Source organism: Anas platyrhynchos, chromosome 2, assembly GCF_047663525.1.
Source record: "Anas platyrhynchos isolate ZD024472 breed Pekin duck chromosome 2, IASCAAS_PekinDuck_T2T, whole genome shotgun sequence".
Taxonomy (NCBI): domain Eukaryota; kingdom Metazoa; phylum Chordata; class Aves; order Anseriformes; family Anatidae; genus Anas; species Anas platyrhynchos.
Window position 1 is genome coordinate 30605461 of NC_092588.1, and position 17631 is coordinate 30623091.

General features: G+C 37.4%; 1 protein-coding gene across 1 annotated transcript in view; it reads right to left on the reverse strand.

The window, feature by feature from the left end:
- Window positions 1-4435: 4435 nt before the first annotated feature.
- The window catches only part of ZC2HC1A (zinc finger C2HC-type containing 1A), a 40430-nt gene continuing 27234 nt past the window's right edge, over window positions 4436-17631 (reverse strand). Inside the window, exons 8-9 of the mRNA XM_027452382.3 lie at window positions 10837-10941; window positions 4436-10199 (exon numbers count right to left, since the gene is read on the reverse strand). Of these exons, the coding sequence (XP_027308183.1) occupies window positions 10019-10199; window positions 10837-10941 (286 nt within the window). The 3' untranslated portion in view covers window positions 4436-10018. The remainder of the gene's footprint in view (window positions 10200-10836; window positions 10942-17631) is intronic.

Sequence of the window (17631 nt, forward strand, 5' to 3'; positions counted from 1 at the left end):
AGAAATCTTTGCTATTCAAAACACAAGATTGAAAAAATGGTGGGATGTGCTTCAAACAACTGTATGTACCTCCTCTGACTGGAGTAAAATCTGCTGACTGAATCCATTAAACCCAGTGTGCCCTATTGCTATGGTGAGGGATGTGTATCTAATCACAGCAAGGAAACTTACTGAATTTGTAGTATCTTTGAATTGGATCTTTGTAAATATGTGACTGAGATTTTCAGGCTCTCTTTAGCTCTTGATGTAAGGGATTGCAACTTTAACTTCAAACTAAAAAAAAAAAAAAAAGCCATTAAAAAAAATCAGCCCAACCCACAACCCTTTTATGTAATAGGAAAAGGAAACAGATTTCCCAATGTTGTACTGCAGGTCAGAGAACACAACTATTGTAGGGACTTCTGAGGAAATCACTTCTACTGAAAGAAGTCCCAGTTGGCTGAGGACGAAATTTTTCTCTAAGACTGATTGAAGAATACCAACTATGTTTTGGAAACTCAGGAACAATTGAGAGCCAAGATTTATTTCCTAATAACTGCTATCACTTGGCAAGGAAAGAGCAGTGTGAGTTAAAAGAAAAATACACAGGTGCAATATTAGTTACTACAAAATTGAAATCACAAAGTTCAGTTGGGTTAAATGACTTAGGCAGCAGCTCACAACTCAAATCTTGAGGCCAATCAGTTTCTGGCCTATTTTGAGGAAAGACTGCACAGAGAGAGATCCAGAACAGAAATTTGAATTGAGTGGTTATGAAACTGTGGTTTTCCCAATTGCTTCTCTTAATAAATATCTTGCCTGCCTGATTCTTCCTGCCAAGTTTCTTGAGTCATCACTTTTATGTAAAGACTAACTGCTAAACCCAGTGATTTGTGCTCTTTGATTTGTTCCTTCTAATTGAGAACCTTCCCCAGCTTCCACTGAAATTAGGAATGTGGCAAAACCAAACTGCTTTGCAGGAAATGGGCTAAGGGACCTTGCAAGGTATCACCACCACTCCTACCTCCCTTTCATTTTTTACCATCTTTTTGTTAGTTTGTTTTAAAATTATGACATTGTAAAAAAGGAATATGAGTAGGTCACACATACAATTTAGAAATTGATGGAATTTATGGGAAGGTAGCGAAGGAAGCAAGGGAAAACAGGTATTAAAATTGGTGAAAATAATTTTAGCACTGACGTTACGAGGGACTGTGAATTGAGCAGATAAACCCATGTGGGGTTAATTATTCAATATATGTTGCACATTTGAATAATTTCTAACAGCAAGTTAGGTGCTCTGCTGAGAAGAATTTCTGGTGTTTAGGAAATAGATCAAGGCAGGTCACTGGTTTGACATCTTACTTTACACTATTAAACTGCTGAAGTTCCTCAGCTACAGGTCACTGCTGGCTGATTTTAATTTTCCTTCCAGTTTCACCTCTTCAGCTTTGTAGCTTTGTGCTGAGCAACAGAGATGGTGGCTTTATGATAGGATTCATGAAGCATCTGCTTGGTTCTTCCTTTTTTTTTTTTCCTTTTTTTTTTTTTTCTTTTTTTCTTTTTTTCTCCTCCTGCTATCTGACTGGGATAGTTCATGATAAACTAAAACTTGGAAGCAAACTTGGTGGCTGGATATCATGGAATCTCAGCAGTGACAAGATTTTGTAGCCTTTTGGCACATGAGTTTTATCCAAAATTAATGGAAAATACATCTGTTTTCCTCTGAAGAGGGTGTGGTAAAGTAAACAAAAGAGACATCAGGAGGAACTTACCCCCAAAAAGATGATAGAAAAGAGGAACTGGTCTCTACTCAGCCCTATTTAGCCAAAAAATGAGGAACCCAAGTCCTTATTACAATTTCTGGTCACATAAGTGAACTTTACAGGAAAAATATAACTTCTTCTTTTTTTTTTCCCTTCTTAATCATTTCATGAACAAAGCAGTGATTGGTCACAGAATCACAGAATCACAGAATCACAGAATTTCTAGGTTGGAAGAGACCTCAAGATCATCAAGTCCAACCTCTGACCTAACACTAACAGTCCCCACTAAACCATATCCCTAAGCTCTACATCTAAACGTCTTTTAAAGACTTCCAGGGATGGTGACTCCACCACCTCCCTGGGCAGCCTGTTCCAGTGCCTAACAACCCCTTCAGTAAAGAAGTTCTTCCTAACATCTAACCTAAAACTCCCCTGGCGCAACTTTAGCCCATTCCCCCTCGTCCTGTCACCAGGCACGTGGGAGAACAGGCCAACCCCCACCTCGCTACAGCCTCCTTTAAGGTATCTGTAGAGAGCGATAAGGTCGCCCCTGAGCCTCCTCTTCTCTAGGCTGAACAAGCCCAGCTCCTTCAGCCGCTCCTCGTAGGACTTGTTCTCCAGGCCCGCTTCTTTGGACCCACTCAAGCACCTCGATGTCCTTCTTGTAGCGAGGGGCCCAAAACTGAACACAATACTCGAGGTGCGGCCTCACCAGAGCCGAGTACAGGGGGACGATCACCTCCCTAGCCCTGCTGGTCACACTGTTTCTGATACAAGCCAGGATGCCGTTGGCCTTCTTGGCCACCTGAGCACACTGCTGGCTCATATTCAGCCGACTACCATCACTCCCAGGTCCTTCTCTGCCTGGCAGCTCTCCAACCACTCATCTCCCAGCCTGTAGCTCTGCTTGGGGTTATTGCACCCCAGGTGCAGGACCCGGCACTTGGCCTTGTTGAACCTCATGCAGTTGACCTCAGCCCATCGGTGCAGCCTATCCAGATCCTCCTGCAGAGCCTTCCTACCCTCAAGCAGATCGACACACGCACCTAACTTGGTGTCATCTGCAAACTTACTGAGGGTGCACTCAATGCCCTTGTCCAGATCATTGATGAAGATGTTAAAGAGGACCGGCCCCAGCACCGATCCCTGGGGGATGCCACTAGTGACTGGCCTCCAACTGGACTTGACTCCATTTACCACAACTCTTTGGGCCCGGCTATCCAGCCAGTTTCTAACCCAACAAAGCATGCGCCAGTCCAAGCCAAGAGCAGCCAGTTTCTTGAGGAGAATGCTGTGGGAGACGGTGTCAAAAGCCTTGCTGAAGTCAAGGTAGACCACATCCACAGCCTTTCCCTCGTCCACCCAGCGCGTCACTTTGTCATAGAAGGAGATCAGGTTCGTCAAGCAGGACCTGCCTTCCATAAACCCATGCTGACTGGGCCTGATCGCCTGCTTGCCCTTCAAGTGCCACATGATGACTCCCAAGAGGATCTGCTCCATGAGCTTCCCTGGTACTGAGGTCAAACTGACCGGCCTGTAGTTCCCCGGGTCAGCCCTCCGGCCCTTCTTGTAGATGGGCGTCACATTCGCTAGCCGCCAGTCAGCTGGGACCTCCCCCGATAGCCAGGACTGCTGATAAATGATGGATAGGGGCTTGGCCAGCTGCTCTGCCAGTTCTCTCAGTACCCTTGGGTGGATCCCATCCGGCCCCATCGATTTGTGCACATCCAAGTGCCGTAGCAGGTCACCAACCAGTTCTTCGTGGATGGTGAGGGTCACATCCTGCTCCCCATCCCCTTCCACCAGCTCAGGGTACTGGGTATCCAGAGAACAACCGGTATTGCCGCTAAAGACTGAGGCAAAGAAGGCATTGAGCACCTCCGCCTTTTCCTCATCTCTTGTAACTAAGTTTCCCCCCGCATCCAGTAAAGGATGGAGATTCTCCTTTGTCCTCCTTTTTGTGTTGATGTATTTATAAAAGCGTTTTTTGTTATCTTTAACGGCAGTAGCCAGATTGAGCTCCAGATGAGCTTTGGCCTTCCTAATCTTGTCCCTGCACAGCCTTGCTACATCCTTATAGTCCTCCCTAGTGGCCTGCCCACTTTTCCAAAGATTATAAACCCTCTTTTTTCTCCTAAGCTCAAGCCACAGTTCTCTGTTGAGCCAGGCTGGTCTTCCCCGCTGGCTCATCTTTGGGCAAAATCTTTGGTCCTCACAAAGCAGAACTAACCTAGATCAGGTTTAGTTACAGGTTATACCTTCCAGCCTAATTAAAAAAAATAATAATAATAAATAAACAAAACATTGACTTACCACAGGTTATCACAGTGATAAGCTCTATATTAATTAAGCACTCCATATAGTTGGGAAAGGGATAACAGAATTAAATTTACATGAGCAGCTCTTACTAACTTAAATATCTGATACAGGTTATTTTTCAAGGTGACCAAGCAATACAGATCTCACCTTGCAAGTCAATGAAAAAACAAAAAACAAAAAACAAACCCTAACCTTTGATATGGATAACTAGGTGGTTCTCTACAAACCACTAGGAGTAGACTTTCGATGGGTTCCCCCATTAGGTATGGTTTCCCTGAGACCAAAGACATGACAATATTTATAAGGTTAAAATGATTTTACCTATCCCTATTTTATTTTTTAAAGACAATTTCACATTTGGCTACAAAAAATGCATGGATTTCCAGAAGTTTTATTGGCATATTTCCTTTATTGTTAACAAGTGGCAAATTAGCATCAGGTAGTGATTTACATTTATTAAAACAGAACTGGTGGTTTAAAATAATATATCAAATAAGGTGGAAACCCAGGTGTTCTGGAAAAAAAAAAAAAAGAAAAAAGAAAAGAAACACTAGATGGTCACAAACACAAATATTCAGTGTACCTAAGGACAAGGCAAACATAATAAATGCAATGCTGACAAAATTAATCACCTCAAATACATGAATGAACACTTCATTTAAAAACATAGAATATCAATAAATAAACTTCTAAAGATATATACTAAGTATCATAAGAAGGATGAACACCTAGAGAGTTACAGCAATTATATAAAGTAAGTATTGTAACAGACATGGAATACTTAACACTTTACAAGATCAGACCCAAATCCATCTGCACTTCTGCCAGAAATCCAAATACAAATATAGAACAATGAAAAACCATGCACTTGCATTTAGACCTTAAGTTCACTATTCAACAATATCAACCTGAATATTTGATTTACTGTCGCAAAAGCTACTGTTCGTATTGGATAAAACTGATTTCCCTATTGATTACTTTTGTGAAAAAGTACTAGCTATTTAAAAGAATATATGAATAGGTTGTTTTCTGGAAACATGAAATGGGGCTAAATAGGATCCTCCAGAAAATGGGTATCCTGAACAATACATATACAAAAAGAAAATAAAAATTCACATTAATATGCAAGATTAATCCCTTATCTTGTGAATAGTGGAAGGAAAGCAAGGACCAAATAACTGCTGAATATAGCTAAGAATCTTTTACTTACCATTTCTTCCAACAACACAACTAGGTAACTCAAACCTTACTCAGCAACTTAGAAAAAAAAAATCACAAGTTGGAATGAGCTGTACTTATTCCAAGGCAATATAAATATTTTCACCAAAGTCACCAAAAACAATTTCAAAGATGGAAATTCCACTGTCTCATACAATCCATATGATTACCTATAGCTTAGTCATACTGAAAAAAAAAAATAAAGTTGTAACAAGTACTTTCACAAAACACAAATTTCTGTCAAGATATAAAAAAGATTTGTTCATTGCACAGATGCAAAAGTCATGTGATGGAAACCAGCAGTTCTTGAGAACTTTATAATATGTTGACAATGCCATTTCATTTTATACTCAAACTACTTACATAGCCTACATCAAGGTGCACTGCTATATCCTTGATCCTTAGTGTTTAAAGTACTGCAATCATACCTCCTCTTGCTGACTTTGATAAGCGTGCATCATGGAACTGTTCTTTTCACATGCTGCAGTTCAGACACTAACTCTTAGTTGCAATGGTGAAGTAAGAGCTAGTCTGACCCAGATGACAAAACTTCAATGATGGGTGAAGATTAGCTCAGGTCTTAAAATACATTTTGGAGTTCCTAGCCTGTGTACCTTGCTACCTGAGGGTCAGTGTTAAGAGCACCATGGAGAGCTCCCCAGGCTTCCAGGCTGCCTCCCAGGCCAAGGAATCCCTCAGGTCAAGCTTTTCAAATCCACCTGTGGGAGGCTAATGGCTCTTCAAGTCTCTTTGGCAAATTTGAAAAATTCTGCCTAGACGTTCACTTCATAGGTATAAGCTGAAATGATGCTAAAGTTTGCTCCTCCTCCTGCTGCCCACTTTCCTGTAGTGGTGTGGGAGACTAAGAGTCTAACTATCTGCATAACCATACATTTATGTTGCTGTGCAGTTAGAAATACCTTAGATTGTTTTAGACCTGGAAACAGTATTATACATAAACTTCTGAAAGGTACATTATATAAATCCTAGGCCTTCTACTACGCTGCTTTCACCTTTGACACTAGTATATTTCCATTGCACTTGCATCACTACAGGCCCAGTGCTCCTACACTCCTTTCTGTTATGTAGACTGCCCTAGTAAATCATGTATTCGCAAAAGCAAAATAGGAATGCAAACACAGTCAGCCAGGACCACAGCAACAGCCTTCTTGCTTTTTTACCACTGACATTTTTCTTTTTCTTTTTTTTTTTTTTTTTTTTTCTTCCTTATTCCCTTCCCCTCCCTATTGTTTTCTTCTTTGTTGATTGAAAGACTCTTAGCAAGCAATTTAGGAAGATACAGTGGCAAACAGTAAAAGAAAGTCTGACATGATCAGACACTGATAGTAGGTAACATTAAAATCATGTTAATAAATTTTACTTTCAGTATACAGCAAGTACATCAGTCAGCTGTTTGGGGCTTCACAATCCCCTAGTAGCATTCAGTACAGTTTTGTATTAACTCTGCTTTAGTGAAACCACTTTTTGTTTGTATAACAAGAGTTCTCACAAAATACATGTGCATACACACAAACACACAACTGGAAAGACAGATGGTAAATGAAGCAATACTATCATCATAGATTTACACATTAAATCTAAGGAATTTAGGCTTTTAAGTTAAATATCTTTCAACAAGGCATCCAGAAGATGACACTAGCTAAGTTTAGACTCCTCAGTGAAGTGCATCAGGGCTATATAGTTCATCTAGGTGTTCTATCTTAACAATTATCAAAATTTTGATTTTTGAGGCATTCTGGAACACTACCCTTTCAGCATCTGTATTCATGATTTTTCCTCTCATGAAAAAGCAAGGCATAAGGGCAGTGGGAGGAGGAGGGCACGATGTTTTGGACCTAGGTCTTGTTAATAAATTGAATTCAGGAATTTCTTCACAAATGTAATATACCTAAAGATTCAAAATTCGTAGTCTTTACTGTCTCCCTTACCTGTTTATATTTTCCTTAAATGCTATAATCAGTTTATTTTCCATATGCAGTTCTGCAGGGCATTATTAAAACAAATCTACTGGCAAATAAATATTTAGATGGAATAACTGTGATCTATTCCGATAATGTGTGTAATACACCCTACTGTTGTTAACAACACCTGACATTCAGTGACAAAACCAGTTGAAAGTAGAAATATGCCAGCTTTCTGGTAGTCTCACTATACAGTAAAAAACTGCATAGTCAATTATATTTTCATTCTCTGCTTATCTTTACTGTAGATTCTATTGCATACACATTACCAAGTGTTACTATCAACAGTCATTTACACTTCAGTAGATCTTTCTGTAAAGCCAAATTAAAAGTTCAGGAAATCTTTTTAAAGTTTTTCCTTCAGTTGAGGTTAATCGCCTGTCTAGTTCTTGCCATAAATCATAGAAGCATAAAAAAATATAAATATGTCACTCAAGTAATTTCCTAAATGCTACGTTGGAAGCAAAGAGTTACACAAAGCTCAAAAGGCAAAAATTATAATTGTTGTATGTGAATTGGTTTAAAATTAGGAAACCTAAATGGTCAATATTATTTTTCAACCATTCCATCAATTCTCAAAAACCTGTAATATATATTTCCTTAAAAAATTTCTCTTGTAGAATGCATTTTCAGTAAAGGGTGAAAAGCTTTTTTTTCCAGCAGAAACAAACTGGAAATTCATCAAGTCAGATAAAGGTAATGATTCTTTGATGAATTCAAACCTATGCTAGATTTCTATCTTTTCTGATGGACGCTTACAGCTTCCAGTAATTCAGTCTGCAGACCTCCAGACCTCCATGGCCCAAGTCCAGGACAAATTTTCTAAAGCAAACTTATCTATGCTAAAGATGCAGGATTGTAATTTTTCCAAGTACAAATATGAATGTGCCAAAAAGGATCCTAGAACCTAAATTATGCAAAATATAAACTGGCTAGGATTTGTCAGGTCTCTCATTAACAGCCATCCATCCTATCATGCTCAGCCGCCAACTTCTGTAAATTACAATAATACAAGACTACATTGAATGAAAAGATAATTTCTAGAAATAATTTTGTATAAAAAGTATAAGACAATTTCATATAATTCATATTGTATGAATTATATTATTTCCATGGAAATAGTTCTGAAATATCAATAGTTTACGGCCTGCATGATGACTACATCAAGCCTCTTAAATCTCCTATCCTCCAGGACTAGAACCTGTTTTGGAGATGCATGTCTTAAATCATGTTTTCTCCATAATAGGCCCCATTGACAGTAATCACAAGTTTTGAAAATGCAAACAACATTCAAGTTGCTATAATGCAACAATGCAGCAGATTTTGCAAAAACTACAAAGAAAGTATAAAAATCAATTCTAACGGTGAGCTCAAAGTAACCATTTCTGACAAAAAGAGTGTATTGTGGGAAAGGCACAGTTAAGGTCTTTCAGATTGTTCTTCCACGCATAGCTAAGATGATGTCAGTATTTCAAAATAAAGCTTCACAAAACAAATTACTACATTCAGATACAAGTTAAGTGATTCAGCTTGTGAATGGCTTTAATAGATTGTGTCATTTATTTTAAAAGAATGAAAAAAACAGCTTCCAGGGCCTGACTCTTCTAACCAATGAACTGATGTGAAGTCTGCTACTAACTTTAAGAGGCTGATTTCAGAGCCCGTGAATATACAGAATTGAAGAGAAAAAAGGTATCATGTGTTAACTCCAGAAATATGGGACCTGCTGTTTGCACAGGGATAAGTATAAAAGCAGTTGCTACTTATATTAATTTCTACTCTTCTAATAGCATACATTTTATGGATCTCTTTTTGTATTGGATACGTCAAGAAGGTTGTTTTTAAAACAAGTTCAACACTTAGGTACAGTAACTACAAGGGAAGAAAAAAAGAGTAGGGCTTTTGGAAACCTTTAAAGACATAAGCAAAGAGCTTTTACACATGCTAGTCACGGTGAAGAACACAGGAAGACAAAGACAACTATTTCAGAACAAAAGGAACTGATGAAAATGAGGATATCATATTTCTTCTTATAAATACATAAAAATATTAACAAGTTCTAATTCAAAAACAGAATGGGGAAAGCTGCACAAATTTTGTTTTTCTTATATGTGAATGGAATTTTCAGACTTTCCTCTTTGAATAGTTAAAAAAAATCATTGGAAGTAACTGTAAAGTCCACTTAGGATATTACTGTGAAGTAATAGTTTAAATAGTTTGAAGGGACCTGTCTTTTTGCACTTTTAACCAGAAATTTCTAGGGAGTTGTTTATGTTGTTTTCATTTAGAACATAGATAACATGTACTTAGTATTACATATGAAGGAAATGCCTCCACAAAGAAACTTTTGACACAGAAGTTTTTCATTGTTAGTTCCCTATGGGTGAGTTAACCTACATAAGTGATTTAAATAATGCCTTATCTAGTAGGATTATATAAGAAAAGTAACACTGAACCACTTCCACTACCTAAGTTACTTAACATGTTTTTATACTTTAAAATATTTCCAGCAGAGATTAAAGAATATTTCCATGAATGGCACAGTTTAAGGTACCTGCTATTTTTATATACAGTATATATATTTATATATAAATTACTATGTAACCGGAAGATTGCACTCAGAAAATTACAATATGATGTTTCAACACGTTTGCAGCATGAAGTCTAACTGGAAGGAGTGCTCTAGCTTTCCATGCAGCAGTACATTGCAGATGCTTCCAATTTCTCTTTTTCTCTTTGTTGTTAAGTATGTGTTCACACAACCATTCTTCGAATTCCACACTCACAGCAAAACTTCGCCCATTCCACTGGATACCTTGTTCCACATTCATGGCAGAATTTAGATAACTGTACGGGTGAATTTCCTTCACTGCTTTTTGAACTTGCTCCATTGACTGAGAAGTCTCCACTGTCATACCCTATTTTACCATCAGGCCTGAAAAAAAAAAAAAAAGATAAAAAACATCCACTGTAACTGAGTTCAGTATAACTTGATGCAAAACTATTTAAACCCTTTTAGGGAATTACTGCTATTGTTATTGTCATTTTCATGCTTACACTTTGCATTTATTTGCCCTTTACCACGACCTTGTAAGTTTACCCAGATTCCCCAATTTTTAGGAGCACAATTAAGTGTTTGAGTCATTAGTTAGGTTAACCAGATAATCTGGAAACATAAAAATTAGCTTGTCAAAACAGGAAAGGCAAATAGCCTAAAAGAGAAATATAATTTTCCCCCTGCTCTTTAAAAGATTTCATTTAACTTCAAGTGAACCACTGGCCATTTGAATGATCATTCATCCAATTTGTCAATGACTAAGAGGTTTTTGACATTTCTAAAAGTCTTCTGTGCCCATCTTATCTGAGAGTGATATTCTACTAGATGGCAAACAAGGAAAATACATTCTCAGCATCTAAAACGGGACAGGTAAAATTGACCATGAATTATCCATTAACTGCAGAGAACAGCATTTTCCCCTACTTATTCTCCAGTGAGTACTCCCCTTAAATGAAGATTCTACTGCTGGCAAAAAAAAAAAAAAAAAAAAAAAAAAAAAGCAAAAAAAAGCTACCTTGAGTAACTGTCTGAATTACTTGTTTTTCTTTTGTTTGATAGAGCACCCGTGCTCATGGTTCTTGCCACACTAGGAGGGGTTGTCCGTGCTTTTGTTACACCTCTAAAACAGAATAAATATCCAATTAGTTATATAAACACAAATTTACACAAGGAAAGGCATTTTTAATTTATATACAAAAATTAATTTAACAATCCACAACAATCAATAATACAATGAATAATACAACTTACTTCCTAAAATACAGAAAAGCTTTGCCATGAACTTGCCTACATTGGACTAAATATGATTCAAATCTTACACTGCCAAGCTAAATTGCACAGCCAGTCCCTTCCTGTTTCACTTGTTATCACACCAAAATACAGGTAGAACCCGCACTATTGATCATTTAGTATATTCTAAGGTCTTCTTTGACAGACTATAAGTCACTTTATAGTGTTGTCAGGGCTTTCAGAAAAATACAGGGTAACTGAATGCAATGCGAAAAAGAATTTACAGAAGATACCATATTTCCAATATTTTGTGACAAATATAAAACAAGTAACATTTTCTTAATAGCCACAGACTTGACATAGGACGCATAATTCTCAGCTTGGCAGACCTTCTTTCTCCAAAGCATATGTATGGGAGGGGGAAAGGAGGGGAAGGAAGGTCTGTCCAGCTGGACATTAGGGCCTAGTTTTTTTCTAGCTTGCCACAGTGTTTCAAAGTTGGCTTCAATAGTACAACCACAGAGCTGTGAAAGCTACCTTCCTCAAGACTCATATAAGTCATTACGCAATTAATAGCACGTCCTAAACACGCAGAACATTTTACTGCTTTTTCTGGTCAGTGGTAAGAACATCAGAATCCCCTGCAAAATCTCAGAAGTACAAGGAAAAAAGATAGGAAGGGACATTCTTTTATCATCAGTGATCAAGGACAGAATTTTTCTTCATTGCTCAAGAGAATTACCATTCACCAGGATTTCTTATTGTTTGGCAAGGCATCAGAATGACTATGACGTCTTGTGCCTGACCACCAAGTTTTTCTGTTCACATTCTTGAACGCTGATGCATAATGAAATTTAAGCTGGGACAATCTCATGGACATTACGAAATATTAGAACAAGATCTCACAAAAAGTTAGTCACCAAGAGCCCAATCAGCAACAAAAACCCCAATAGTGATTTTTTCCAGATGAACCTAACTGCTCCTTTCAAAACTATAAACAGCTTATTCTTGGCTTGCTTTTCAAAATATAAAGAAAATTATTCAGTTCCAATAACTTCAAATACAGCAATGACACAACTGATGATCAGTGTTGTAACTCCTGAATTTGAAACGATTCATTTCAAAAAGCCCATTTTCCTTCATGTTGTGAATATAAGCTAAGGATGGTTTTTCAGTTCCTTCCACTAAGAACCAGTCACTTAAACACTTCAGTGGAAAAGTGATCAAATGATTAAGAATAAAAACAGAAACCGGGAACTAAATTTAAGAATAAATCAAGTGAAAATTGTATTTAGAAAACGTATTCAAGTTTAACAAGAATGGCTTTTACTTTCAACGGGTAAAGTGGAACTACCAAAAATTCTGTCTCACTGGGCAGAACACTAACTTTCTCCTTCAGTTCTCTTTTGAGTCCTCTTACCTGGCAAAGAGATACTAAAGATGATTTTACTTAAAACATTGTGTAGACTGAAAAGCACTACATAGGTTTTAATTCTGATATAACATCAGAAGTCATGTCAGTTTTTCAGAAGCTACAGAATTACATGATAAAAGTTCTAAGTGTAACTTACATTATGATGTTACAAGGACACACAACACTACAGACACTAAAAAAACTATCATGCATTATTTCCTCCATCTCATTTTAGATTGGAGGCAGACCGTGCTTTAAATACTGGTAAAATTCATTAAAGCTCAATAGTGCAGAAAAATATAATGGACTTTTACTTTATTTGTTATGGAAGCTAAAAAAATGTATAAAAATGTATAAAAACTTAACTGCAGACACAGAAATGGTAGATCTCATGAATCAGTGATGATCAAACAATGTAGACCAGAATTATGTCCCAATTCCTGCTTAGACAATTCCAAATAATTTAAACCAAACTTTTCTAACCTATTAATGAATCACAGTTTTCTCCGGATTTCCGAATTTGGAACTAGGAATTAGGAACACTACTTCTTCAAAACTGAGAGCATTAATATCTTAAATTGAAATCTGTTCAGGATACACCTTGAATCAATCATTTCCTACATAATGCAAGGAATATTTTTTTAAAAAAGTCCTAGATATTTGAAAGAAATTGACGTGAAAAATAGTCCACTTCTCTTTCCCGTATTTCAGCTGTTCACTTCTTTAAAATATGTATAATAATATACCCTTACCCTACTAAAAAAGGGTCTCTAAAAAAAGTCAACTGATACTTTAATAATATATGTATATTCGAGAAGTTTCCCCAAAATCAATGTCTTAAGAATATGATTTGAATGTATAATATGACACATAGGTTACCAGTAAAACCAGGAAAAAGTAAAAAAAACAAAAAACAAACAAACAAAAAAAAACAACACATTGAAAGTGCACTGTCTATCCTGTCTGTTGAGCAAGGTAGTCACAAGAAAACTTTGAACTTTACTAAGGTTAAACAGGGCATCCTAACTCCTAAATACTTAAAAATAGGTTTGCTTATTCACAGATATATTTTTCTTTCTAAAAATGCAGGAAAAAAAAAAAAAGAAAAGACCTATTTTCAGACTGCAATAGACTCTTAACGTTAGTATTATAGTTAACTGCAATGATTTTTGCTATTTCAACAAGTAAATCAATAGTAGAAAGCTGCCACTGTCTACAACTTTATGCACCCCAGATCTGGACACTAGAATTAGAATCAGGTTTAGTGTATATTTTATTATAAATCTTGAAACTGGATCCATAATTTGCAATCTGATCTATGGAGACAGATGTCTTCCAACATTGCCAGACATTCTTGATTATCTCCATTTCTGCCACTATAGCTTGGTCTCCCAGTCTGTCCAACTTCTGCTATTTCTATCCATTTGTCCAGTAGGTATAAATACAAAACTACATACATAATTATGTATTCTATATATCATATAATGTATTATATATACATGTGTATAATTGTATACATATGTAATTATATATAACATATATATATATATATACACACCTGTTCAAAGTTGTATGATGAGAAATAGTGATGGAGCCTGACAGCAGGTGAAGCTGTCACAATGCTATCTTTAATCCTTAAAGTTCTGACATACCTTTACAGACATTTATTATCCTGTCGCAATTTCAGAAGAATTAAGACCGAAGGTGACCTCTCTTGCTAAGCAACTTATGTTATACATCTAGTTGAATTGCTACTGCATGCAAAATTGAAAGCTTAAACAATTTTGTATGAGATGCTTAACTTTGCCATTCACACACTTGCAATTTGGTTGTATTTTGCAATGAAATATCGACATATCAAGTTTGCTTCTTAGACAAAGCATTTTTAGATATTCTTGATAGCTATCACCATCACTCACAACTGCTGATACTTCAGTGCAAAATCCTAAGTATGTCTCCAATGACTAACGGCATGCATACCAAAGTCCAAGAACCTCTACTATAAACTGTCACCATCTGCATGGCTATGCTGAATTTAACAATGGCTAGTAGCTATTCGCATTTGTCCAGTGCTGTCGGCACGTAATATGCTGAACAACATCCTTCAAGGAAGACATGTTCAATCCACAATTCCAGTGGTCCTTTGAGTAAGTACAACATAAACAGTGAGGATGTGAATAGCAGATTAAAGGCATATACTCCTAAAGAAATTCTGTCAAGAAGAAGAGTCAAGTCCCTGCTCTACAGACAAGGGATACTTGTAAGCACGTTTAGGAACTCACCAACCAGAATTTTCAACATCTTAGTAATGAATTATAATATGAAAAATTGACATATTTTTGAGGGTACACAGACAGGATTCATGACTAACCAACTATGACAAGGAACACACACACACAAAAACTCTCTCTAAAAAGCTACCCATTCTCCTTTATTCCTTTTGCTTAAAATAGGAATCCAAGTTCAAACATTCTCGCCTTGTCTACAAAGTATCTTGGCTTTGGTTACAGCACTACCACAGCATTACAAGATTTAGACATGTTTCTGTCTCTTAAACCACTGTATTCCAAATATGGGCTATATAATTGGAATTTATACGATTTATTCTAGTAATTATTCCTAATTATACTTCTGCAGTATATTTTGAGGTATTATTTATGAAGAATCAGCCCATTTGAATTTGGCACCTTCCAAATTACATGGAAGTGTTAACTACAATGCAACTATTACCTTTTTAAAAGACTGGAACACCTTTTCTTTCAAAGCAGTTTTGATTTTAATCTTCCATCATAAAGCCTGTCTTACTTACATTCTTGGACTATCATAGCTATCTTACAAAAGGACGGGAAGTAAATATTTGACTTTAAAAGCACAATAAATTCCCTTTGTCATAAAACACTTCCCTGTAAGGCAAATATTTGTACATTTATCAGTTGTTCTACAGGCTTAAATGTTTACTTCAGCTCTGCATCATATAACTTCATTTTCATCTCAGGTTTACAGAGTATATTACTCTTAGTCTAGATTCAGTGACAGAAGAAATCAAATCTGAAAAAGGGGTTTTCATCACCTTTCCATTCCTACAATGAAGCAGTTTACCTAAGAGATACTAATTATATTCCCACAACATTTATACTGAAGACATACTGGGCAGCAGGTATCTTTCAAGGTCATACTTTTGCTATTCAAATGGTTTTGAGGGACGTTTCTGTAAAGCATAAACCAAGCAGATTTGTAATACCAGGCAATAACTCATTTGGTCTTTTGATGGTACTGTTTGCTTTTTCATCAATGTCATAAAACCTTTGCATATCTATATACTGAGAGGGGATTTCATCAATGTGTATAAATACCTGAGGTGTGGGAGACAGAGGGATTTGGCCAACCTCTTTTCAGTGGTTTGTGTGGACAGGGCAATGGGCAATGGCCACAAAATGGAGCCCAGGAAGTTCTGCACCAACAGGCGAAAGAACTTCATGGTGAGGGTGACAGAGCACTGGAACAGGCTGCCCAGGGAGGTTGTGGAGTCTCCTTCTCTGGAGATATTCAAGGCCCGTCTGTAAGCCTACCTGGGCAGCCTGCTCTAAGGAACCTGCTTTGGCAGGGGGGTTGGACCCAATGATCTTTCGAGGTCCCTTCCAACTCCTACAGTTCTGTGATTCTGTGATCTCTTCCAGTTTGCAGTGGTTGGCCTAACTTGTCCATCTTACTATTAAAATAAATGAAGGGGTACTCATAACTTAAATAGCAGTCTGGCAATCTCCTTATCACCAAAACAAACAAACAAAAAAAAGTACTTACATATTTGTATTTCCAGAGAATTCCTATTTACTAAAAAAGACATTTACCCGGTACAAATCAGACTTTAATAATCGAGCAAGCAAATGGGGTGCGTGTGTGTTCTTACATTAAAAAGAAGAATATTTCATAGACTTATAATTGTATTAGGTCTCCAAAATATATATTAAAAAGCAAATAAAAAAAATGTTGCTAGTTTTCCTTACAGTCTGCAAAACACTCTCACATTTAGGCTTTTTTGTTTTAAGAATACCTTTTCTAATGTCAAATTCATCACACCGAGAAAAGGAGGCTCATATTTACAACATACAGCAACTTTATTAAGATGGCAGTGTTGCGTTAAGGGGTGTAGCTGATTAACTGTTATGGGCCTGCTAGGATTCAGAGTACTGAACTATCACAATCACAGAATTCACCAATAACACACTAACTGTTAGGGGGCTGGTTGGATTCAGAGCAGTGAGCTATCACGGTCACGGATTCACCAATAACGTATAACCACCCTTACTCTAGTCTCATTTAATGAGAGCTATCACTGCCAGGAACAATGCAATCAAGTATGATTTATTACAGCAACAGGTACACAGGTTCTTTGGATTGCTGGCGATAGTGACTGTCTGTAAAAGCAAGCTAGCATGCATGAAATATACAGGTGACACAGGTGTTACAGGTGTTACGGGTGTTATGGGTGTTACGGGTGTCACAGGTGCGCAGCCCAGAAATTAACGCGTTAAGAGGATTAAAGACTCTAGAAAGATTGATAACCAAGTGTTCAAATCTCACCCAAAGGCGTCCCAATGGGGGGGAAGAGAGGCTCAGCCTGGGACTGGTCCCAGGAGTCAGGAGGTCCTCAGGATGTTGTATTCCCTCGGGATGTTATCTCCCCTGACCATGCTATCAACCCTAACATCCCCTCTCTCTTAGGCCAATTTATATTATTTTCTATCTTTTAGGTGGAGCTTGAGTGACTCTAGTCAAGCATATCTTAGTTATGATTGGTAAAAAGTTCTCCCGTCTCCATTTTAAAGTAATAGGCTCCGAGAAATTCAGAGCGCATGCTCAGCAAGGGGTGGTCGCACCTTGGAGGTGGGTAGCTTTTGGGATGGAGGTGTGTTTTGGTATTATAATGATATTATAATGAGCAAAAGTACACCAGGGTACAGCATTTGTCAAAACATGACAGGCCCTTGGCTCAGAGTAGCAAAAAGTGCAGCTTATCAGTTTCGGTGTGCACAAGAACAACCGAGTCCCCACCTGGTCACAGAGCCTAGCCGTGGTGTCTCCACTCCACTTGATGCTCCGTACTGTTCCTTAGAGCCAGCACACCAGGTTTCCCCAGCGTGATAGCATCTAAGGTTGGAAGCCTAG